The sequence below is a fragment of the Balearica regulorum genome, chromosome 1 (assembly GCF_011004875.1).
Source record: "Balearica regulorum gibbericeps isolate bBalReg1 chromosome 1, bBalReg1.pri, whole genome shotgun sequence".
NCBI lineage: Eukaryota > Metazoa > Chordata > Aves > Gruiformes > Gruidae > Balearica > Balearica regulorum.
In genome coordinates, this window is record NC_046184.1 from 51,580,166 (window position 1) to 51,605,216 (window position 25,051).

At 35.9% G+C, this 25,051-nt stretch overlaps 1 protein-coding gene across 7 annotated transcripts in view; it reads right to left on the reverse strand.

Annotated features, from left to right (window-relative positions):
• CDK17 (cyclin dependent kinase 17) overlaps window positions 1–25,051 on the reverse strand; it is a 118,046-nt gene that overhangs the window by 55,137 nt on the left and 37,858 nt on the right. For all 7 annotated transcript variants that reach the window (XM_075749141.1, XM_075749156.1, XM_075749128.1 and 4 more), the window contains exon 2: window positions 3,374–3,522. In XM_075749141.1, the coding sequence (XP_075605256.1) occupies window positions 3,374–3,491 (118 nt within the window). In that variant the 5' untranslated portion in view covers window positions 3,492–3,522. The remainder of the gene's footprint in view (window positions 1–3,373; window positions 3,523–25,051) is intronic.

A 25,051-nucleotide genomic window follows, 5' to 3' on the forward strand; every position in this document is an offset into this window, starting at 1 on the left:
GAACTGCAAATGGGACAATTTGTTCTGCATTAGGAGTACTGTTCTTTAAGAGTAAATCTTCAAACAACCCACTCAAAGCTGGAGCTAATGACAAAGTGGGTCTCTGCATCAGAGCAGCAGTTATTTGAAATCAAAGGCGATTGTTCTGGGAGAGGAAATGTGTGCCAGAGGGCTGAACAAGACAGGTTATTGCAAAGGGGTGACCCTAAGGAAAGGTCCCTGATACTATGTGCATGTGATCTACACCTGGAATTGCAGTGCTGAACTAGAACTTGATAAAGATTTTACAGGACATGTATGTGAAATCACACAGAGATGAGTGTGGATCCCAGGTCAGCACAGATGTGGTTTTCTGTGGATGTAGCCTCTACAACCTCTAAGGTCCAGTAACACAGCCATTTTCCAGGGAGGGAAAAAGCTGGCTTGTATAAAATCAAATCCTTCAGTGAACACAGCCATCAGAATAGAGTGACAGGAGACAAGATGGGTGATTTGCTAGGAAGAAAAAATAAAACAAAGTTGGACAACAACAATGAAAAAAAAATTTGCTGTAAAGGCCTTCAGTGTTCAGGTATGAGAACAGCTGCAATGCCCTTCAACTCTCATTTCTCAAGTTCATGACGTAATAACGGTTGAAAATAAACCACATATGAAGAACCACTTTCTGAAGACTCTTTGTATCCATTACTTTGATTCTCTGTACATCAAGATATTGGCTTGCCTTTGATTTACTAGGCTGTGCTTTTTAAAGTTCCTTTAAGGACAGATCCAAAGCCTGCGAACTGGGCACATTTGTGTTTCTCTGTTCCACAGGGTAAAGGAGCTGTTTATTCCTCTTAAAAGCAAAACTAGGGAGCTGGTTACTCCTGCCTTCTGAGATCAGCACTATCACAGTAAAAGATGCACTTTCAAAATCTTAATGCAGCTATCACTTTATAAACTATTTTTCAAGAGACTACATCCTCTCATGTGTCCGAGCTGGGTATTTACAGTTAGTACGGGCTTCTTAGCACTTTGATTTGAGAAGATGCTAAGACAGAACTTTCTCATTTAAGCACTCCTCTGTAAGTATTTTTTTTAATACTGATCACTGGAGGATTTTTTCCAGGCTATGTTCTCTGCCAAACTTGTCTTTCACCAAAAGAGAGAACTCATTTCCTGACTGTTTTTTCCAGCAATTGTTGTTGCCTAAACCCTGATTCCTATGGTCTGAGAACTGGTCCTTCCAAAATATCTTGATCTGTGGGAGAGTTAGAGCTTCCTTTAGAAAAGCAGGACTAGCTGGTGTAGCAAGCATTTTTCTAACCCTACTTTCTAAGAAAAGGAGGGTTGGAAAAGAAAAAACAAAGGAAGCCAAAAATCCACAAAGTAGTATCCTGTTCATCTCTGCAAGATCAAAGATAGGACAGATACTAATATCTGCATTCTAGAAGTATCGGAAAAAGGAAGCAAATGACAGTAAAACTTTTTAAAATTACATGAAATTATGAGTTAAAGATTACACATAGCAACAGTACAGTTTGTATTTACTATCCTTCCTCTGTCAAGAGGATCAGTAACACTTAAACATGTCCAAAGATACCCTACTAAGGCATTAACAGTGTTTTGCAGTTGCAAGCATAGCATGTACTGTATCACACAATATTAGCATATAAGCTTCCTTTTGGCCAATGCAATAATGGGTAAAGCAAAATAAAAGGAGAACTAGAAGCTAAATAATGAATTTTTTATTAGAAACATTTTTTTCAATTGTGTTTTTATCACTTTAAATATCTACTAAGAAGTTTGTCAAAGCTTGGTAATAAGCATGCAGATGACATCTAAGTATTGCTGTTTGAGATAATTCTCATAAATACTATAAAATGTAAATAGATTCATACATGGTTTAAGATGGCATAAGCTCATGCTTCTGCAAATGAGTTTTTGTGTCCTCTGTCCCTTGAGCTGGCACCCAGAACATGATCCAGTTTAAAATAAAATTCCTGGATCCAGTTTTCAACTGAATCCATTCAGTAACCCAGTTCACTACATTCACTGGTGCTGGTGCCAATTTTTTGATATTCACTTCCCAGCATTAAAGTAATATTCTTCGCACTTATTTGCATAATTAAATCAATCTGTCAGAAGTATATACAGGTCTGAACAAAATATGCGTCAGTAACAAAGGCTAATACAAGTCAAACCATGTGGGACAACTGCTCAGTATCTCAGAAAGTACTTTATAGACATAAGTGAAAAAAAAGCTACAATTATTGTTTCAGAGTAGATCTGTTGTATCAACACATAAAAAGTTGCAATAAACATCATTTTCCAAACTATTGGGCATGGTCCATGCTGAAGACAGGACGATAGCAATTAATATACATCGGATTATGGGTAAAAATGTAAAATACGAATAGCTTTGTTTTGCCAAAGGTAAATTCAGCTTTTAAAAGCTTGGTATGCAACAGATTTTGGATGGGGTTTTAGAAGTCTGCAGGGCAAATTCCATTGCCTCTACTTCTGCTCAAATTTCCCAGCTCTGTCAGTTTTCAATAGGAAAATTCAGAATCATTTATTGGTGTGAAGAAAAAAAAAAATTCAGATCACTTGATACTTGAGAAAATCTTAGATGTCAGCAGAGCAACAAATAACACTCATCAGCATAGAAGATGAAATACGGCTTAAAAGCTGCAGCCCAGGAAACAGAACAAAGCAACAAAATCTCTTCCAGTCATTATTACTGCAGTTTGCATTCAAAAGTGGTATCATCATTAATGCAAACTTCCTAGCAGCTCATACATTTATGGGATCAGCCAAAGACCTGCGTAAGAATACACAGACAAGCTAGTTAACCTGAATGTTTCTAGCTGCCTTCATACTGCTGAAGAGAAGCACTATTCAGAGACGTGAAGGGGTGACAATTCTCACCCTATTGCACTGCATCACCAATGATAAGGTAAACAGTTTTATTTATAATACTTAAGCAATTATTATCAATTATATCACCAAATAATGCTTTTGCAAAAAATTTTTATTTGAAGCCATATGAAGTTGATGTGAGATCCACTAACTTAATAAAATAATGGCTTTATTTACTGTAAGAGCATCTGTGATTCTCACTGCACACCACACTAAAATATCAATTTAGGTAGCTTTTGATAAATAGCTGTGTAACAGTTTAACATCAAAGCAAAGCAAACCAAAACAATATGTGACAACATATCAACCTGTTAAAAAGAACCAGGGTAGTCAAATGTAAGATAAATCAAAAAAAGTAGGTTAGTGAGGAAATCCATGCAATTGTGAAAACCGAAACAAAACCCAAGAACACTCAATTGAGTGGAGTCTGCTAAAGTTCTTACATTTTCTGGAAAGTGAAAGATATGCTTACCATTATCTTTGCTGCTGTTTTCTTCAATTGTCATTTGTTCTGCTAGCTCAGACAGCGATTCATCAATGGTCTGGCTTCCACGCAAGGTTAAGGAAAGTCTCCTCTTAAACTTTTTCATTCTATCAATATCAAGTCTGGCTTAAGGAAGCCTGAAAAAAAAAAAAAAGCAAAAAGCGAGAAAAAATTAGTTCATCAGAAACCAAAATTTAATTACCTCACATAAAAATACAGGAAGGCTTATGGAAAATTTAGTCAACATGCAAGCTATCCTTAAAACAATATCCTTAAAGCAGGATTACTCTACTGGACTGAAGAAGAATGTCTTGAGATGCAGGTGCCCATATATTTTTTTCCATTTTTTTTCTGTTAGGAAAAATTAGAATCTTCGGGTTTTAAAAAAAAAAAAAACCAAACACAAACAAACAGCTAATTTGGTCACTAATTTCACCATCCAATAATAAAACAGTCATCCGAAAACTTATTGAGTGCACACTCTGTTGCCTCCTCTGCAGCCTCTTTCACCAAACCTACCAAGGACAAGGCTGGAACATTCTCTCTTTTCCAGCCTGTTTGTTTACAGATGAGAAATTACCAAACTTCTCCATATTTTGCCCTTTTCACAAAAGGAGGAAGAGGTAACACTAAAAGCTTTAAACACAAAAGCAATTCTCAAACCTGATCCCACCTAGGGAAACAGATAGCCTGATAACAATGGCTAGAAGTAAGACTAAACTGGGAACAAAGCAAGAGGCACTTTCTCCATGGAAAGCGGGAAGCAAACAAGCAATAACAACAAAGGTCCAGGCCGATAAACACGTTGCCACAAGTCTGAGCTGGTAAGTGAACTTTGCAGCATGCCGTATGTTTGCCCCTACGTGACAAGAAGCCCAATTCTGTCCTTCATCAGTCCATATGGACAATTCACCCTAGATGTTATTTCACAATAACTTATTCATCTGTTCATAGCCTCCAAGAGTCACATAGGCAGTCACAAACACAAGCACAGCATACTTGTAAGTCTGAGCTGCTCATGTATTTTTTCCCACATCTATCAGCCTCTTTGCACTCCAAAATGCGTAATTCACATAGAAAATTAGAAAATGAAATTTTTCTCGATGTCCTCCTCCAAATGGAGGAATGCAAGAACCAGTACTCTAAAGATCTACATTTAATACCAAATTGTGAATATGATTACTTTTACACTGACATCATCCCCTAAAGTATACACATTTCAATTGTGTAACTTATTCTTTGTTTAGATGCTATGTAATAAAAGGAAGAACAAATTGGTGGAACAAGCTGGAAGTGTCTGTTGATGGCAGGAGAAGGCATACATAGACTAAACGATCACAAGACTACATTGCACAGGACAGTAAGTAACACACGAGGATGGATAAAAGCAGACCTTTGGGATTTGAGCCTGAAAGTCGGAGATGAACAGCACAATGGCTGGCAAACAACTACATCCAAGGGGAAAGAGGTGGATTACAAAACAGGGTAACATCTTAGACAACCACAGCTACTATAAGGAGAAATAGTCAGGCACTGGGTACAGATACACAGGAAATAAAAATGTAACTGCTGGAGATACAGTTAAGCCAGCAGTTTTGAAACTGCCCTTCTAATGCGTTGCTGAATGTGCAATAAAGCCACACCTTAGTATGAATAATTTTGCTTTCTCCCACTCAAAAGCAGGATATTCTTATTGTTAAGAAACTGTATTCAGAGAACATTCCAAAGGGGAACATTTACGTTTCCTGTTCAGGACCTGCGTTAAAGATCTTACTTGAAATCGCTGTATTTCTGCATTTATTTTAACTTTTCAAAAATTATGGTGTATGTTTCTCGTAAAAACCTAGTTTTTTTAAAAAAAAAAAAAATAGAAGGACACATCCTTTATATGTGGTTTTACTCAATTCTCCTACAGTGTTCTCTGAAACATGCATCTTCCTATGTGTATTATTCTCAAAAAAAATACATGCAATTTTTAGCTACGTAATGCCCTAAAGCTACCTGACAGCACAACAATTTCTTTCCAATTTTCCACTTGGGCAGTAACTGAAAAAGCAGATGCCTTTATACGGAAACAGGCAGTTCCTGGCTTTTGATCTTGCAAATATTTAAGCCTACACAATTTTTTAATCAAAAAGAAGGTCTACTACTGAAGAGTATTACATGTAATTAACAGACACATGGATTAGAAAATCCGAAAGACATTCTAAATCTCAAGCTAATATAAAAGCAAATATTTGCCAAATATAGTTACAAAATTTCTCCACTTAAAGAAGGGTTTCGTGGAGTGTGGACGGGAATCCATGTGTGAGTGAATGCTTCCTTCTACTGAAATGTAATTCAGGTGGTTTTTTTAAAGGAAAAGATGCTCACTGATAGGAAACCAAATTTTCCTCCCTTAAAGCATCAGTATTCTTGCTAATTCAGATGTGTAAAGGATGCATACCGAGCACATGAAAATGTCCTTTTTGACTTCTTTATTCTCATTTCCAGCCAAAATTGCAGAACCTCCTAAATCTTGGCAGTTTGAGACAAGGTCTCAGCGAACAGAGCTTTGAAAATATGATCTATAAAATCCAAAGCTATCTTTAGTTCCCTAAAATGACAGCAATTTCACAGAAAAGTCAATTAGTCAATTAATTTAACAGAATTAAAGGGAAATTGTCTGATACTAATTTTCACCAATTCTTAACAGATGTATACTTATTTACTCCATTTAACAGTAAATCTAATTTAAATCCAAAATGGAGTTACTTGATTAGTAATATACATCTAGCGGCTATCATGAGATGCAGTAAGACTCTTCATGTTTCCCCAAATTCTTACCAAGTGTGTGAAGAATATGCAGTTATTTTTATTTTTGAGCTTTAGAACAGAGCCCAGGGCTTGACTATTCTATTCTGTAAATTTATCTACTCTGAATAGGTCGTACCCAAATCAAATATTTTAGATGTCATGGCAGATAGATGCATACACTTGAATGCAACTAACGTAAATTCTAGTCTTCTGCAGACAGAATGAGGACAAGCAAGCTGATACGATACTATCTGATACAACCAAGAAAAGCTGGCAGAGACATACTTCTTCAATCCTTATACTGATAGGAAATGAAGGAAGAGACAATGTATTAAAGAAACTGCTGCTTCTTACAAACGATCTCCACTCTAACCCTGAAAAGTTGGTATTTTTGTCTTTAAAAAGCAACATAAGTTAATCCTTGAGAACTATGCTAAAGTTTACCTTTCGTACACACTTTTATCCTTAAAAACTGTAGAAAAAGTATTTTCCAACATTCATTGTCATTGGCTCAGTTTGCTTCAATAGTCTTAAACTCCTGCTTTGCTCTCAATGTCATTTAAAAGTGATCTCTATAACACAGACATGAAAACAAACTCCACAGTTTTTAAATCATCGAGGTAAAAACAGATTTAAACAAGTGGGTTCTGGCTCCGTTTCTCTGCATCAGACCGATCCTTCCCACAATGCCTGTAGTAAAGCACTTCTCATTTCGCAAACACACGTCCTGAACACCCTGGATATACGGCGGACTGACATTAAAGCATTTTGATTCCAAAGTAGTAACTCAACTAGATTCCACACTCATCTATTCACCAAAAATCAGAGGCCTTATAACGCTGAGAGCTAAAATTCTCTCTCCGCTCCCTCCAAGCTCTCAGACTTTTGGTACCTTGTCCAAGCTCTCAGACTTTTGGTACCTTGAGAGTGAAAAAAAGGAATGCATAAGGTCTTTATACACAATTAACATATGCTGTGTGCTTAATCCTTCTAAGTCTAAATAAATTCAGCTAAAATTTTCAGAAGTACTGAAGGTATTTAACAGCTTAAATTTTAGCCAGTTTATTTCAGGAAGGTCACAAATACCAAAAGCTCACTAAGATTTTGCTGACTGAAAGCCTTTGAAGTCAATGGGAACCTGTCCTTCAACTTCAGTAAGCTTTGGATCAGACTAAGTGCTGACTCTTCTGTTTCCAGATGTTGTATTGCATTAAGATGCATCTACATAGAGATTAAGCATTTTAAAATTACTTTTCCACTTAGATACACACTGAAGTTGCTATTTGTCTATTTTCACAAGCTGTTTTATGACACGGTAGGTGTTTTCCAAACATCTAAAGGCAGTTCTTGTTCTGAAAAACTCATTATCTGAAGTCGGCAGCTAAAGTGGGAGGAAAGGACAGGAACAGAGACCCTCCGTAACAGCAGCACGTGAACAACAGCATGGACGCTACATGGCCCTTAAGGATGGGTTAACAAACTCAAGCCACGGGCATAAGACATCGAAGCAAGCAGGTAACAGCACTCCATATGAACTCCTAGGATAGAAGGAGATGCAAACACACATGGGACGCTCAATCTGATTACATAAAATCACTACAACCAAATGGGTACATTTACACAGCAGTGGGCCAAACTGTGTAAAGATGGTTAAAAAAATTGCGAAGAGGTATACTGTGGCAGAGCTTTGAAGAGATCTGAACATTCTGCCAAGAGACTTAGTTTTTAGGATACAAGGTAGAAAATCAAGTAAGGTATTACTGACTGAAGAATAAAAACAGCCCACACAACTAGAAACAAGAATCATGAAATTCTCTCTCATATGATCCTCAGTGTTACAGTTGCTAATGATTCTCAAAAATCCATGGTGTCATTCACTGCATCATTCAAATCTGAACAGATAATCATTTAACCTTTCACTAGCATTTTAATTACACCAGTTACAAGTCTGTTAAATATCTTCAAGCACACTATAAACTATGCATCATTCATTTGTTTGGCTGCATTAATAATTCTAGACGCATCTAACTTCAAAATAAGTATTTCTGAAGGTGATAATCCAAGGTTTTGTCAAAAAGAGAGGTCTGAAAAGCTTAGAGTACTGCAAACAATGTTAATTTAAAACAGAAACAGGAAACACCTGTCAAGGATATTGTCCTCTTAATCTAAAAAGAAAACCAACTTTCCATAGTGTTTATATTTATTAAACTGTTCTCGATCTACCTGAATTTTAAAAAAAGAAAAAAGCTATTGATCACATAAGCATGTTGCACAAATACAGAGCAAACTATTAATTACACTAATAAGAAATAAATGGATAATTTATCAAAGATTATAAGCCACCAGTCTGAGCACTTGTAAAATTCACGTCTACTACCGATGCACTTCCTTACAATCACAATTCTACTCTACAAGAACGGATTATAAATATGGCATCTTACTCATTGTATCTGTTCTTTGTATTTTTCTCAACTCAGGTTTGTTCACATCTGTGAAAAAAAATTTCATTTTTCCATGCTCAGTCTTTAGAAACAACATGATTCCGGCCAACTAGACTCCCCTGTCAGGAACAGAACTACTTAAAAAAGTTATTCTCTTTTATGTTACATTAGGTCAAAGAAATGATATTGTACAGATATATCCCACATCTGACAAACAAGGCCTTTGTTGCTGATGAAAAAAAATAATTATGAAGTCAAATATCACAGTCCAGTTTGACCTCCTAGCGAAAAAAGGGCAAAAGGACCCTCACAGCCTCTTCCTTCTGAATAAAACAATATTAAATATGGAATTAAACTTCTGAGGTGAAGCCTCTTTTTATGTATTTAGAGAACTGCAGTCAAACAGTTAAAACTGAAAACGGGAGGTAGAAAGGTATTCACAAAGGTTAACTTCTTATCTGAGGCTAGTCTTCCTAGTTAATATAGGCAAAGAGACTCCTCCCAAAGTGGGTAACAGCATCTATATTCAGCTCCTGATCTAGATCATCAACTGGAAGAACCTCTGCGAACAGAGGAAATATATGGAAATTAGCCTGTCCTAATTAGATTGTGAATACTTTCCCTTATCTTCACACACCACACACCCCCCCATCTCTTTGCCCTTAGAGTGTAATGAAGGGCAGAAAACAAAAGAAGTTGTGGGTTTGGTTTTGTTTGGGGTTTTTGTTTTGTTTTTAAATAATCCTTTAAGTTAAAAAAATATATTGATCATTATTACAAGCATATTTAAATATACTACTGGTACAGAATTTAAAAGACAGTAAACTCCCAAATCTGCCAAAGGGGTCAAATCTTGCAGTCTTTTTTTCATATCCTATGCTTATCTTCTTTCTCTTGGACTCAGAAAGTTTTACTTAGGTAATCACAGCAACTTTACATTCTTGAAAACATACACATGCATTCTCCTCCATATAGATACAAGCAATATCAAACAGCAAAATCGAGACATTCTATTTAATAGATTTCACTAGATTAGATTGTACCGATGAATAGCTCCACGTTAATTATCAAAGGTTCTGTTCTCTCAACAGTCAAGTGAAAAAACACAGTCTGGTTAAATTGGCTGACATTTAAGCCAACAAAATGAATGAGCTGACTGGCAAAGGTTCTTGCATTTGCTGTCAGATCCATAAACTTTTTTCTCTCAGAGGGGAAGGTAAAAACCAGAAGGTTACATGAATGTAGCACATATACTACGAATAGGCCATGGAACTTTCCATCTCAAAAGATCTAATGAGCACTGGAAACCAAAAGCAATGTCTGTAATTTTACTAGCTTTGATTAACAGGCATAAAGCCTTAATACAGCTTTCAGAAAAGCACTTAAAAACCCCAGTTATGCACACAAAACCTGCTGCTCCCTTATACTGAGATTATTTTAGTGACAGATTTACAATGTTGCAGTCATCACTTCCAGGACCATCTTCCTCAGTCTTGCAAATGAGCCAGTCTCTGGAAGAAACCTTAGCAGAAAACTTCTTCTAGGCTCAAGAAGACAGTGGTAGCTATAAGACTGAAAAGCATCTGCAATCTTTTGAGAGCCTGAGCAATTTGCAATTTTGTCAATAGAAGGCATGGACTTTCAAAAACTAAAGGCTTTCTCTTTTTCTCCCCAACACTATTCAGGCACCAAATCAAAGAATCTCATACTGAAGAACTTTCTCTCAAGCTCGAGTAGCTCTCAACCCAGCACCACCTGTCCCTGTAAGCATCTGAACTTCCCTGACCAGATTCTTCAACATTTGCTTCTTTTGTGCTCACAAAAACACAAGTAAATACACTTGTATTTACTACCCAAGACTTAAGGCAACAAAAAGCTTTCAGCTTATTTTGATATTCTTGAATCAAGCACCAAGAGACACAATAAATACATCATAACAATATAAACTAAGATTAAAAACTACAGACACCCCTGATTTGGCTAAACAAAGAACAGTGATACAAATTTCTAAACAAAATTTAAAAAGGGTTTGGTCTTTTTCTCTTACAACAGAAATGAGTTACACTGGGGAATCTGTTGAGGAAACCTCATCATGGCTTGCCTGGAAATTAACCATCAACTGAGAGGTATAACAGAGCTCATCCCAGGAAAAAAGCTTTGTAATTATTGAAACTGAAGACAAACCAAAGACCATCACAAAACCAGTATTTGGTTAATTGGTACAATTGCTGTAAATTTACAGGTCACCATTTTTTCTCCAACTGTTTTTGGGTTCATTACTTACTGAACCTCAATACACTTTCTGTATAGTTTGAACATACGCACACACACAAATCCCACATTAAAATCAAACACTTCTATAATTATTGTATGCATATATGTCTGTGCATGTGAGTAATATCAAAGAGTCTAGGAATGGTTTAAAAACAGACAGCTTTGGATGCATTTCTCTTACATGTCTATGTCCATGCAGAAGACAACTTAAAAAAAAAAAGAGACAAGAGAAACAAAGCTGTTTGACAGTAATCAGGTTTTGTTTTGTGGGGGTTTTTTGGAAGAAAGCACAACATAGCAACACAGGGAGATTTTTTTAATCAGCAAATAAGAGACACCATAAGCAGCATGGTATAGATCATGTTCTACAGTACTGACAATGTACATGTGTATTTTTCCTATGAATAACAGGCCACATTTAAAATCTGATGTCCTGAAGGCATTATATTGAGATACAAAACAAGACACAAAGAAAAAAGTGGTATGATAAAACAGACTCTTTGGAGATTCACTTAATGCATAAGATTTAACAGTCTCCCTTGTATTCTGTATTTTTATAGAGATTTGTAACAACAGTAAGCTGTGGTACAATGACTATTTTTGAAATAATAGACAGATGGAATATCTTGGCTACAACTGAGAAAGTAACTACTGACAGAACAGGCTAAAGTTTTGCATAGTCAGGCTGAGTACACACAGTATCTCGACTGACATATCCTAAAGGTATTTCTGAATGGGCAGTAAATAAACTCATTCTTGCAATAAACAATCTTTAAACCATCATTCCAAGATTTGTTTGAATTAATGAATGTCTTTTACCTAAACTTATAAATGCTCCAATTCAGTATTTTATAAAACCTCACAAATTATTGCCTTTTCTTCCCTTCTCCAATCCTGTAACTTCAGATATTCCTCACTAACAGAAAAACTCTGAACAATAAGTCAATTATAAATTTTTCTGCTGTATTAGTTTTTACATAGCAGTCACGAAGTCCCAGCATGGGACAAATTTGTTCTGTAACAACACTCAGACAAACGTTGCTACATCTGTCTGAAGTGTTCATGCTGCCATTTAATGGTCAACTGGACATACACACATGGATCATTTCAGTATCCATTGCCAAGGATACTAAACACATAAGCAAAAGACACTATTCCTAATGCAAATGATGATCCAGCTGACAACCTGGGAAAGAAAGAAGAATTTTGACATATGTTTGCTGAGTGGCTTTGCAAATAGTTTTGTTGGCACCAAAAAGGTGGTGGCAATATGCCCTACAAGGCAGAGAAGAAAGCAGGAGCCTACTTAACCCAATTTGATACCTTCACAGAAGTAGAGCACTGATCACTAGTGCACATCAAATGCAAGGTAAGGCTGTCCTCACTGGGAGCACTGTGATAGAACTGTTGTGTACCAGAAAAGTAGCCTGAAAAACTGCAGAGTTCTGCCTTAAGCTTATTTAGCCTAGCTAAACAAAAACTGAGATCTGAAATAAATGCAATCTGTGAACAAAATAAAGGACAACAGCAAATGCTGTCAACAAAAGACGACATGGGAAAACAAGAACAAATAGATATGAAATAAAGTAAAAGCATTCAGCACAAGTGCCTTCATCCTCTGCAATAGGTTCAGGCCAGTATGATTCCCACCACACAAAAACCACCTGACAATTCTTTTTCTGTCTACTTCTGCAGTAACACCCCACTCCCAAATTAAGTCGTCATACCAAGCCTCACAAAAGGTATTTTTCAGGGTACTTTCAAGGAGTCAGGGATATAAAAAAAAAAAGTACATCTTCATTTAAACACACAAAATAAGGCAACTGTCATGCATCAAGCTGTCACAACTGTCACTGTTGGCTCAAAAACAAGAACCCTACATGAAGACTAACAGATTTGGAGTCTGAAGATCTTCCTGCATCACTGGATGTTCCCTGTTCTTTGCTTGTGAAAATTCTTCCCTGTGTGGCTCTTACACACAATCCTACATGCTGCTCCTTTCTCCAGGTAACTGACACTGCCCAAATAAGGCTTCCCAAATTTTGAAACTGAATTACAGATCAGTAATTTGGGCGACTCTGGCTAATCAGTTTGAGAGGCCGCTCTCTTCCCAGACTGAGCAAACAGTCTAGCACATCAAAGAACACTACTCAAACTTTACATTACCTTCTCTTAGAATAACCAGTTCTCTACTTGAAGATATCCAAGCAAGTTTTCCAGACCTTGAGCAGAGACCAGTGGAAGATTAAGGAACAAAAACAAGAAGAAAAGTTTATACAGAATTGAGACAGTGACAAGATATCAGTGGAGAGGAAACAAATGGCAACCAGTAAACCAGTAACCAAATGGCAACCAGTAAAAGTGGAAAAATACTTATCTGTAAGTAAATGACCAATCAATAAGACAGCATTAGTATATAGGAAACCTGGGAACGTAACAGCTATTTATGTCAGTCAATAACATTAAACCAGACATGAATAATTAGCAAACAAAACCTGAAAGACAAGTAGTCTCCAGATATTTTTTTCACAGAATTAAAAAAGGTAAAATAATTGTGACTAATACCAGACAAGCAACACTGATATTGTCAACAAAAGCAGGCACACACACATGCCAAAGCAGAATTCTTCTAGGGTCCTGCAAGTTACAGCTTAAAGTCAGAGCAAGGTTAGGTGGATATTTTATTACGAAATCTCTGTAAAGCAGCAGTGAAAGGATCACAGAATATGTACAGAGCACTGTTCCTGACCACACACTTGTGCTGAGAAGACTCATTTGCTCTCTTTTGTTTCCCTGAAATTTCATGTTAGTCTTCAAAATAAGTTATTCTGAAATGTACTTATTTATTTTTCTCACTAGCTATGTGGATCTTTGTTTCATAACCTCCTTTAGAAAACCCCACCCATGCTGTCTTTCAACCTTTGAGATACAAAGTCCAATTGATGTCGCCTGTCATCTCAAAGAGTAAAAGATTACATTTTGATTGATCTAAGGCAAGGCCTAGTTCTTTAAAATTTCAGGATATGCTATTCTTTCACCAAACTACTGTTTCTAAGTCAAGTACTTGAACTGTTCTTGAACTACCCAGTTCAACAGCCTTGGAAAACAGTATCCTTTTGCCAAAATATTCTTTAAAATAAATTTATCTACAGTCTAAGGCAAGTTTCTATCTGTTTTACCAGCAAGTATGCTATTTTTCAACATATCCAACTATGCTGAAGAGTAACCAGAAGAATTCTCCCAATGCGGTTTATTTCCTTTTGATAACTACGATCCATAAGCCTGAAATTAAACAGTCCAAGAAGCTTCTGGTTTTCACTTGTAGTACTTGCAATTCAGATCTATAGCTTTGCTTTCTTTAAAATTAGTCTAATTTCTGTTTAATGAAAGGGAACCCATAAGAACGCCTTCACAAGGACTAGTCACCTATGCCTCGTTAGTAATTTGTAAAAGCACAAAATAATCAAGCACTATCATACTGAAGTTTAAGTTGTACATCCTGAGTGCAGTTTCGGCACAACATCTGGTAACCAGACCTATCTGTGAAGTAAATAAAATGAACTGTTAAATTGTTTTTGTTATGAAAACCAAACTACATTTGCTTTTCAAGGTTTGGTTTTTTTTTAAATTAAGTAACTTTTTTTTTTTAAAAATCCTCGTTAAGATTCTCTTTACACAATTATTTCACTCTTACATTCTGCTGAAAACTTCAAAATAAAAATCTGCCCCACTGTTGCCAAGAAGTGCGCCTTCATTTTTTATCTCCCTGGACTCTATGCTTTTAGTGCACATTTATACTACGAATTGAGAATGAAACTTCTCATTAGCTTGATGGTAAACTAGAACGGCAGAGGCTTTCACTATTACTATTTACTGTAGTAAACTACAGATTTACTTCACACAGAGACAAGATACACACACACAATTAAATAACTTCATGTTTCTGTTCCATAACAATAAGAAAACTTGCTCCAACAGCCTTTTGGGATATTCATACCTTCTGTTCCCCACAGTTGGTGAAACTTATGACACCATTCCTCCACCGTCCATCTCTGATCCAGGTATGTCCCTAGCAGAGGTCATAAGGAACACTTTTTCAAGGGATTTTTACCAGGGTATCATGGAGACAGTATTTAAATAAGCATTTCTGACATAATCTGGGGATTTCCCAGCTCTTCCAAATGATCATCACCTCAGTAGTACAGGTTCTTCTTTCACTGTAACACTATGGTAACTATAGGTAAGATTCCTTGCCAACAGAGGACTATAGGTTGACACTCTCCTCTCTCCTTTACCTGGTCAGGCATGCATGAACTTGCTTTCTGCATAATAAAGAACCAGTATTGGTGAATTTCTTTTCAATTTCCTTCCTTCCTCTACTGCAGTCAATAACTCCTTAGCTTGGAACTTCCTCAGGACCACCTTACCTTATTTTCTCTGCTGCACACATAACACAAGTCAGCCAATTTCAACAGCTCTAAGGAAGTGCTACAGACACTTCTACACTCAGTTCTGTTAATTCTTAAGACTATCCCAACAACTACACTTTCCACCTTTATGAGTGTATTCTTATTGGAGAACAGAGGCTCCCAAAAAATTCACATGAAGAGTTCAGGATATCAACTGAATTCTGAAAACCTGTAAGTAGAGAACAGAATCCACCACAGAACTAAAACAATACCATAATATAGTAAGATGATGAATGTTTACAAAATTGAAATCAAGACAGCTTTGGTTCTTCACAACATAGCTATCTCTGCTGTCCAAAATGTCCCTCTGCAAGGTCTAAAATGCAGTTATTGACCACAAAAAGAAAAAACAGATACAAATTGTTATGTGATTATGAAATATTTTCCTTCTGAATTCATTAACTTTATTGAGAAAAGAGCTGTAGGAGAAACTTGGTGACAGCAGTATATGTGGTAGGCATGAAATGCCTTCCGTCTAATTGCAGCAGAAGCACATTCAATTTTGCTTTACACAAAAAATATAAAATATACTCAAGTTAATGAAAGCTAAAGTAGTTTCCAAGAATCAAAACTGAATTTGCTAAATTAAAGAGGTGCTGCTAAAAAAAATTTCCATTTTCAGAGAAGTAACAAGTAAAAATATGTATTATCTTGGTATATTGTTACTGAAACCAGACAGACATAAAAGAAATTGATAGCAAAATCTCAGACAGAAATCTTTGAAGGTGGCAAGCAGCCAAGTAAACATACAAGAACTGCACAGGTTATAAAGATCAAAACACTACCCTAACCTCATTTTGATGATTGCTGTTTAACAGCTCAACCCGTACTTTGCTACACATTATAATCTATATAAAAGCTGCTTCAATTGTCTGTTCATCTTATCAGTCTTCAATTACATTAAAGCATATGAGCTACGGAAGAGAAATTATGTTCTATCACCATGCAGCCTTAGAAATTAAAAAAAAAAAAAAAGAAAAAGTATCAGCTATTGTCATTGCTAGTATCCCACCAATATTTAAACATCTACTAAAAAAGACTGTCAGCAAATCACATGTCAGAAGCAGTACATACAAGCTTGCTCTTGTTAAGACAGTTACTCCAGAATATCTAATTTTGAAAGTTACAACAAAATTTTTAAGGCTAAAAATACATAGATGTTTCCATGATAAAGCAACTAGAGCCACTGGAGAATGAAGCTTCAGCAAGGAATTGCAATAGGCAATGAATGACAAACAGATTCAAACTATGAAATGACAACAAAGGAGAAACTGCACTAGAGATGAGACTCACAAGGCATTTAAAAGAAAAGAAATGAGACAAAGGACTGGAGTAACCTGTATGCAACAATTTCTCTCACCAATAAAGAGGGAAAATGATGACAGAGACTTGATCTACATCTCAAGACAGCAAACTGGGTATTAGGCTGCCTAATTACTAGATCAAAATCCCACACATTCACACCATGCAGAGCACCACAGTTCTCCGGCTTCTCTGTACGAGTCTGTTCAAAACACTTTCTAAGTATAATTCTGTTCCAAACCTACACTGAACAGAGGATCAGCTGTCCTACCACAGCCACCACAAAGCTGAAAAGCAGCATTGTTGCATGTTCTGATCAAATCAACAGAAGTATTATTATTTGCTTATACTTCATCTGGATCAAGTTTGTACTGATGGGTGGTCCCACAGTGAGAGCAATGAACAAATCCGCTATTGCTAGAGGTGAAGCTGTGATCTGAGATCCAGGAGCCCGTACAAAACTAGCTGTGCAGACAGCTTCCAGGGCAAAATAGCAACCAAAAAACCCTGGAGCCCCCTAAGCAATCTTATTCCAGGTATCGGACACACAAGTCCAATTACAGGTTAATTCTTACTTTGTTATTTTGTTTAAAGACATATTTTCCACCATTACTTGATTTAGTACTTTTTCTTTTTTTAAATTCCTATCATTGGCTTAATTACTCTCCCACTAAAGATGTTAAGACTTCCACCAACTTCCAGGAGAACCATTAGGCCAACATAAGACACCTCTGAGACTAAAAGGCTTGCTTTAAATTTCACTTGCAAATAGAGGTTTTCCAAAATTTACATCAATTCAAGAAGGTTTATAGTAAAATACGACATTTTCTATTTTCCAAACCTTCATTTCCCAGTTCTCGTGTGTTTTTAAGAAAGAAAAGTTTAAGAACCATACCTACTATCCCACAGGAGCATCTTGAAACTAAGTCTTTGTCTTACGTAGGAGCAAGAATTGAAACCCTCAGTTAAGGTACCATTCTCCTCTTTACTCAATGCCATGAGTTTACTTAACTTTGCAAAATTAGCCAGGTATCTATGAAGTGTCTAGTCTCAAAGGCTTGTTTCTTCAGAAATGACTCCTAAAAAGGACATACAAGAGTAAAGGACAAAGATTGGACTAGTTCGTAGTTGTGAAGTTGTCTGATAAAAATAATGCAAGAAAGGCTGAAGATTTATCATCGCTTTTGTGCTATCACAAAATATGCTAATGATTTGCCACATCCAGTTAGTGAACCCTTAACTGCCTATGGCAGGCTTTCATCTTTACAGGGACTGAGACACGAGATCTCCAGAGCTTCAAAGACCTCTGGTTTCCTTTACTGTACACAGGAAGCCTTAAGTCAATGTAGTGCTACTATCTGAAAATCATTTGAACATTTAGTCAAAGGAATAATGCCTACTGAGACCACAGGAATTGGTCTAATTCCTCAGAGACACAAATACACTATGCAAGCTCTATGGTGGTACTCTGTTCACTTATCCCATCCTCAAAGAAGGTGGAAAGACCAAAAGTGTGATGAAACCAAAAGTCAGGCCATGAGAAACTGAAGAATAAAGTCTAAGAAAAGATTTATAGGAAGTCCTCAAAATCCAAACAGAAATCTTGTTTTATTCAGAAATAAGGTAATATTCAAAATGACTCTTGAACAGAATTGATTGTAACTCATCCCCTGCAGGTAAGTCAACAACAATTTTTTTCCTTTGCAGAACAGCAAAAGATACATGCTGTGATTTATGTGAGGATGCTAGCGCAGAAACAAATGACAACCCTTACGCAGAAAGAGAAACAGAGCAGTATGCAAACGTCTTTCTTACACAGTCTAGCTAACATTTTCAATGTGTACTGCAAAAATATTTAATTTTTTAATTAAATTTATTAACCACTTCTAAGTTATTAATTCAGTTTTAATATCATGTATTCTACTGCTTTTCAACAGCCTGCTCTGATAGATTTTGATTTGTTCTAGTCTATGTTTTTAAAACTCAATTTCTTTGCCCATAAAATTAGGGTAGTCCTTTCAACTTTGAAGTAGATCACTAGCCAGCCATTACTCTGCCATCTGTGTTCAGTCCCTCAGCCTAGATGGCCAATTTAAATTTCAGGCAGCTGAAACCATTCAAGTAAAAATACTGAAGTGTGCTATTATTTCTAATTATCTTGTACTCTGCATAGCAGTTTCTTAAATTTGAAATAGCTTTGGGAAAAAAAAAAAATTGGGAGAAATACATGACTCAGCCAATTTGACAGGAAGGTTTGATATTTTACATAATTCAGAGTTGTCACAATGCATATTCATATCTGGTTTTGGAGCAATGACAACTAAAATTTTCAATACAATAAACTACTAAATTGCAACAATTTTCTTTTTAATCCTTAAAATAAGAGAAATACAGTAACTGCTATACAATAACACAGTACTTAAGCCTAAATATTAATGATAGAGTTGATTTCTTGGGAGCAAAAAAGATTCTTCTTTACTATGAAAAGGCTATAAGCTACAGCTAAAGGCTATATCGTGATCAGTGTTGATTTTTCTGTTAATTTTCTCAATGCTTAACTTTTAAAATCTATTTTAACTTCAGTGAACAGCAAAAGAAAAAAAAACAGGAATGCTTAGATACTACTTAGGAATAAATGTATTATTACTGAAAGTACAGTTATTTAAAACATTTGCACTATTTGATTATATATAAGACCAAGTATGGCTAAACAATAGATATTTAATAGAATGGAAAAAATATATAGTGATACAGACACATTAACCAGCTACCTGATGCTTTCATCCCTGAAGATAGGTAGTCTTGCCATTTTTCCCCAAATGGATAAATTCAACAATAAAAATATTAACATGAAAAAAATTAACTTCTTTCATTGTATTTGCATGGCTACTGTTGAAAAGCATGTAATCCAAAAACAGTACGTCTGGAAATAAAATAAAATAAACAATATACCTATATACCAATCTTTGAAGAAGGATTTGCTCTGGACAAACGTGCGTAGCAATCTTCAGTTCTTTGTATGGATCATTTAAGTCATGCAGTAGACAAATTTGGATCCTATACTGAGATGAAAAGTTCGCAAGGAATTGAAACATGAAACACATTCCAAATAGTGAAGCACTAAAATAAAAGAAGATGCAGTATAAAGTGGTCAGTAAGGCAATACTACAGAAGCATACCCATTTTTCCTGACTATTTTCAGGACAGTTTAAGTTGCTACAGATCCAACTAAAATCCTGACATCAAAGCATAGCATATGAACTTGTTTCAGGATCCGTTTTTCCATCTTCTTCCCCATTATCTAATCTATGGTTATTTTATCTTATGTAATAGTGTAATCAAATATTAAGGCCATATTTAGAAGTTCACATCTTGCTATTCTAACAATGGAAGGAAGTAACTGCATTTTTCAGTTGCTTCTGGTCTGATCCAGATTCCATTATGATGGACATCGCTCAGAAAAACATTTTCAGAATCCTGAGTATGCCTTAGAGGTAGCAGGATTTTTTTGTGCATGTGTTTATCTTTTTTTTTTTTTAATAAAAGCATTAAAAAAGGAAAATGTGAAAGCTCTCGCAAACTGCACGCAAGTTGAACCTGGCTCTGAAGTAAAAACAACAACAAAAACGCCCAGTAAATAACCTCTCAAACCTTTCAAGCAAAATAAAAGCATTGACAACGGATTTAGTCTCTCAACCCTCCATGATCTCTACACAAGGCATGCTCAAGATAAGACTGTCTTGTTTTTTAACCAAATGTGTTTATAAGACCAAATGAGAGTGCCTTTACAAAATCCACACTACTAAGCCAGCACAGTTTAAAAATATTCTCCTTATGTAAGTGTACTTTAACATGCATTTCTGCTCTTTACTCTTCCTTGTGTGTCACAGCTTAGTCTTGATTGCACTACATATGCGAGATGTAATCTCTCCTGCTCTGCCTAAGGTAACCTTTCTGCATATAAAGAAATAAATACACACAGCCAACCAAGCAAAGCTACAATGAAGGTTTGAAATCTAAAAAACAAAATAGTAATTTGTGACTGAGGCATCTACTGAAAGCATCAGAAATTATCTACTGTAAGGCTGAAGTCTTGACAAATACTTTTAATACTGGTTTTTACACTTCTAGCATTGATTTTAAAAATTTCTAAAAATTTCAACTTTCAAGCAAGGCTAAAGTTTGTTTAAACATCAGCAGCAATTTTTATTAGAAATACCTGACACTGCATGTTTACAATGAGAAATTGCAAAAAAATTGAAAGAATATCACAGATCTATTTTTAATGTTGAGAGATGCTGAGTGAATTAGGTAGGAAATCCTATACTTTTCTTACAAAATACGTAAGAAATCATATCATTTTTCTGAAGTTCCCAAATTTGTGTCCAGTATGTTATCTTGAAGAAAAGCTGAAGAAATGAACAGGGATCATAGCAAAGATACACACATCCACATCTTTTGAAAAATAAAGATCACATTTGCTTCAGCTTTTCTGGCTAAACTCTGTAATTTGCACATCAATAGCAAATCTGAAATATTGAATTGATTTCTTTATCAACCATCAAAATATTCACCCCAGGTACTGATGCCCAAGAATCAATATTTATCTGTCATATTAGAAATAAACACAAATGTATTAATGTTACACCCTAACCTTAAAAATCTTTGGAGTCATCTGAATCTAAACAAATAAACACGATACTCTTCACACTTTAAAATGTACTACTTTTTCTTCCCTATCTAATTTTGATGAGTATTATTTGCCCTTTCCATATGAACTTCTATCTCAACCTTGCCATTAGAGTGACACTATGAAAGTCAATGCTAATGATCATCATGCTTGTGGACACCTGTTGTCTAGGGAATAGACAAAATAATCAAGCTTTTAAAGAAATAAAGAAGGAAAAAGGCAAAAGTGACTTCTTGAAAACCAATTACCTGACTTTCCAGATGTGGAAAAAAAAAAGGTTTGGTCTAAAGGCAAGAAGTTGCAAGCGATTTTCTAGTTCGGTAGAACAGTCAGTAATGCCACACAACCTGTTTTATAACAAAACTCTTACTGATGATTCAACCAGAGATCGTGTTCGCTTAAGCTCAAACACTTCTTTGAACACATAAGGAAGTTCTAAGCTGTCTACCCCCACAACAAAAAAAAACCTGCTAGCTTGACAACAGCTGAGGGAAAGGAATGTTACAAGGACTGATAAATATTATTTCCCATAAAAAATTTGTTATTGCATATTTCAGTACTTACAGTGGAATACTTTTACTTTAGGTTTGAAAACTCCTAACACAACAATAGGTGATGACAATCCAACAAGACACACAGTTTCCAAACAAGCTCCTGCCTCATACAGCCTCAACAAACATCTCAACTTCAGCACGACATAGACTATTTTTATTCTATATATTTAGATTGTGTTTTCAAATTGTATAGTAAATTCTTGGGGGTGAGGGGGAAATAAACATTCTCTGATCACCTGCAATCACAGACCCAGAAACAGATGAACTGTTGAAAAAACATTTACTCCAGTCATCAAACACTGAAGTTAAATGGAATGTGGAAAAGTGAAAGGGAAAGGTTTTTAACCTGCAGGGAATAAAAAAATTCAAGTGATAGAGGGAGCTGACTGGAAGACTTCATAGAAAGTTTTATAACATTTTTTGCAACTAATTCCAACAAACTGCTGCTGTCAGTAGCAGTATGCAAACCAATTACTTTATAGCCAGCTCTGGTATCACTGCTCCTGTGACAGCAGTGCAGGCAGAAGCCGAGATAGTGACAAAGATATGCAAGCCACCACACTGCATTTGTGACAAACTGTTTCCTCTAGCGGTTTTGTTTGAAGCGTTGCTACCTGTACTGTCCTCACAATATGCTGAGGCACAAATAGAATTGTAAGCTTTCACAGGTTAGGTTTTTACGAAGTTTTAGAAGTGCCTTGGCCTCTTGGTGTGAGGCAACCAGGGTATCAGGTGCAACTGCTTCTGAATTGCAGAAATGCCTTAATCAAATGTGTAATGCCAATACGTGCTAGCTAGTCCAAGTACAAGCAGATGACCTATGTGGAAATATTCTCTGCCCAGCAACATTGGTGTTGTCTGGCCCCCTAAACATACCACTATCAAGAAAAGAATGATTTTTTTCACCTAAAAATCTAAAGAAAGAATTGATGTCTTACAGAATTTGAGACTAACCTGGCCTATTTCTTCTCAAACTTCTTTTAATTTTAGCCTCTATCACTATCTAATTTTCTTTTTTTTTTCCTAGGTGTAGGAGGAAATCCTGCCTCCTGCTGACAAAAGAGATGGTAGGAGGTAGCAATTACTAATGAACTAGCAAGAAAAGCTCTTCATTATAAAGCAAGAATTTAAGAGACTCTGATTAAGAAGAGAAATACCTGCATTTTCCTTCACTGCCAATAAGGATGAAAATACATTTTGGACTCCCCAAGAGCTCTAACTCCAATCCCAGAACAATGCTTCTGCTGCCGCATATCTCACATGCTGGAAATCTGGATAAGAAAGTATAAATGCTTGTACGTGTATTCAGAGCATGTTTTCCAGACTCATACCAATTAGTTCTTTCCCTTCTGTTTCCTATCACTTGAATAAAAACATTGGGAAAGATCCAAATAATGACATTTTGACAGCACAAAAGCAAAGGCATTCAAACATTACCGAGGCAAATCCGAAACAACTCAAGCATGGAGGTACCTCTTTTCCTAACACCTAATTCCCCATGACATGCTTCCACGAACTCTAACCAACACATTAACAAGGATCATAGGCTTCCCACATAAATTCTGTAGGTATAGATCAACTGTATGTACCTGGAATAAGCTTGAAGTATTTTACAAAGTGTTAGGAACTAGGAAAAAAACCCAAAACCAATCACCAAAAAACTGAACATGCAAACACAACTGTATGCAGCTTGCATGCCTACACACATACAAGATCTTGGACTCATGTACAGAACAGGACTCATGCAAATACATTCATACTGTACCTGATAAAGTGATGCCTGAAGAACACCTCCCTTCAACAGGGAACAAATTAACCTATTTGCACATTTAACTTCTAGGCTGAAGTAGCTAAATATACAACTACCTGACAATCTGCTAGAAAAAGCTCTAAATTTTGAATTTGAAAGATTTTAAAATTACCATGAAATTTACTACTTGTCCTATATTAGACATGAGAGGAAAGAAAATGCAGAGTTCACATGCTGAATGTCAGACTTGAACACAGAGTCAGGATGCCCTAGGGATGAGACTGACCGATCTGCCCTTTTTTCCCACGTCCATCTTTCATACTTCTTGCTCACTCTGACAAGACTCCATGACAAAAATCTCTCTCATCCCATTAAAGAATCTCCTATCAACAAGGTTAATAAAATTAACATTAATTTGTTTTTCAAGTGTATATTTATCATTAAGTTTTTATGTTAAACATTCAAATCTGATTTACAAAGCAAAGAAAGGTTGGGACCAACGCTTTTTAAGCCTATTCTTGCTACACATATTCTCTGCATGTTGCACAAATCTCTTAAAACAGAGTTACATAAACCAGGTATCCTGCTTCTTTCCAGACTAGGTTAGCTCTTGCTTACCATTCAAATGTGGCAGCATAAGACACAAGTCAGAAAGACAAGTCGAAGAAACATTTAGTTGATTAGAAATTTCAATAAAAAGAAAATTAACCTTTTAAAGGCTGATGTGTATCCCAGCATGATGTAAAATATAAAAATATTCTATATTTTTATATATAAAAATATATTAAAAATACTCAGATTTGGGAGAAGGAACACAGCTTTTGGGAGAAAAAACAAACTGGAATCTACAGACTTTTAAACTAAGCTACATACATATGGCATCCCAAATGCAGTTGGTATAAGCAGAAGCCAAGTATGCTTTTCAAAGCAAATTTGATGATTTCTGAACACTTGAAATATACTCTACATCTGGTATCATGTCTTTAAAATGCACATTATTGTATTTTCTTCACAGTAATACAGAGCAAACTGAACAACAAAAAAATAAGGGGAGGCAAAGAAATAAAAGATAGTGCCTTTCATACTAGCAAGAAGCTTTGCTAAATTTTCCATTCTCCAGCGTAACAAAAACACATCCAGTTGTAAGTACCACCCTGAACCCCTCCTACCCAAACACTCAGTCTTCACAAAATAAAAGAGTAAAGATCAAAGTCTTTCTATTACTATCAAAACAGTATTATTCTATCTACTGCTCAAACTTCTTCTGCAACTTCCTTTCTACTGCAGTTCACATTTTGCAAATCACCAGCAAAAACTCTTACTGCATTTATTTCCTTAAGACAGTCCAATAAGCTCAAAAAGCAGCTTGTTTTGTTATGACTTACAGGAT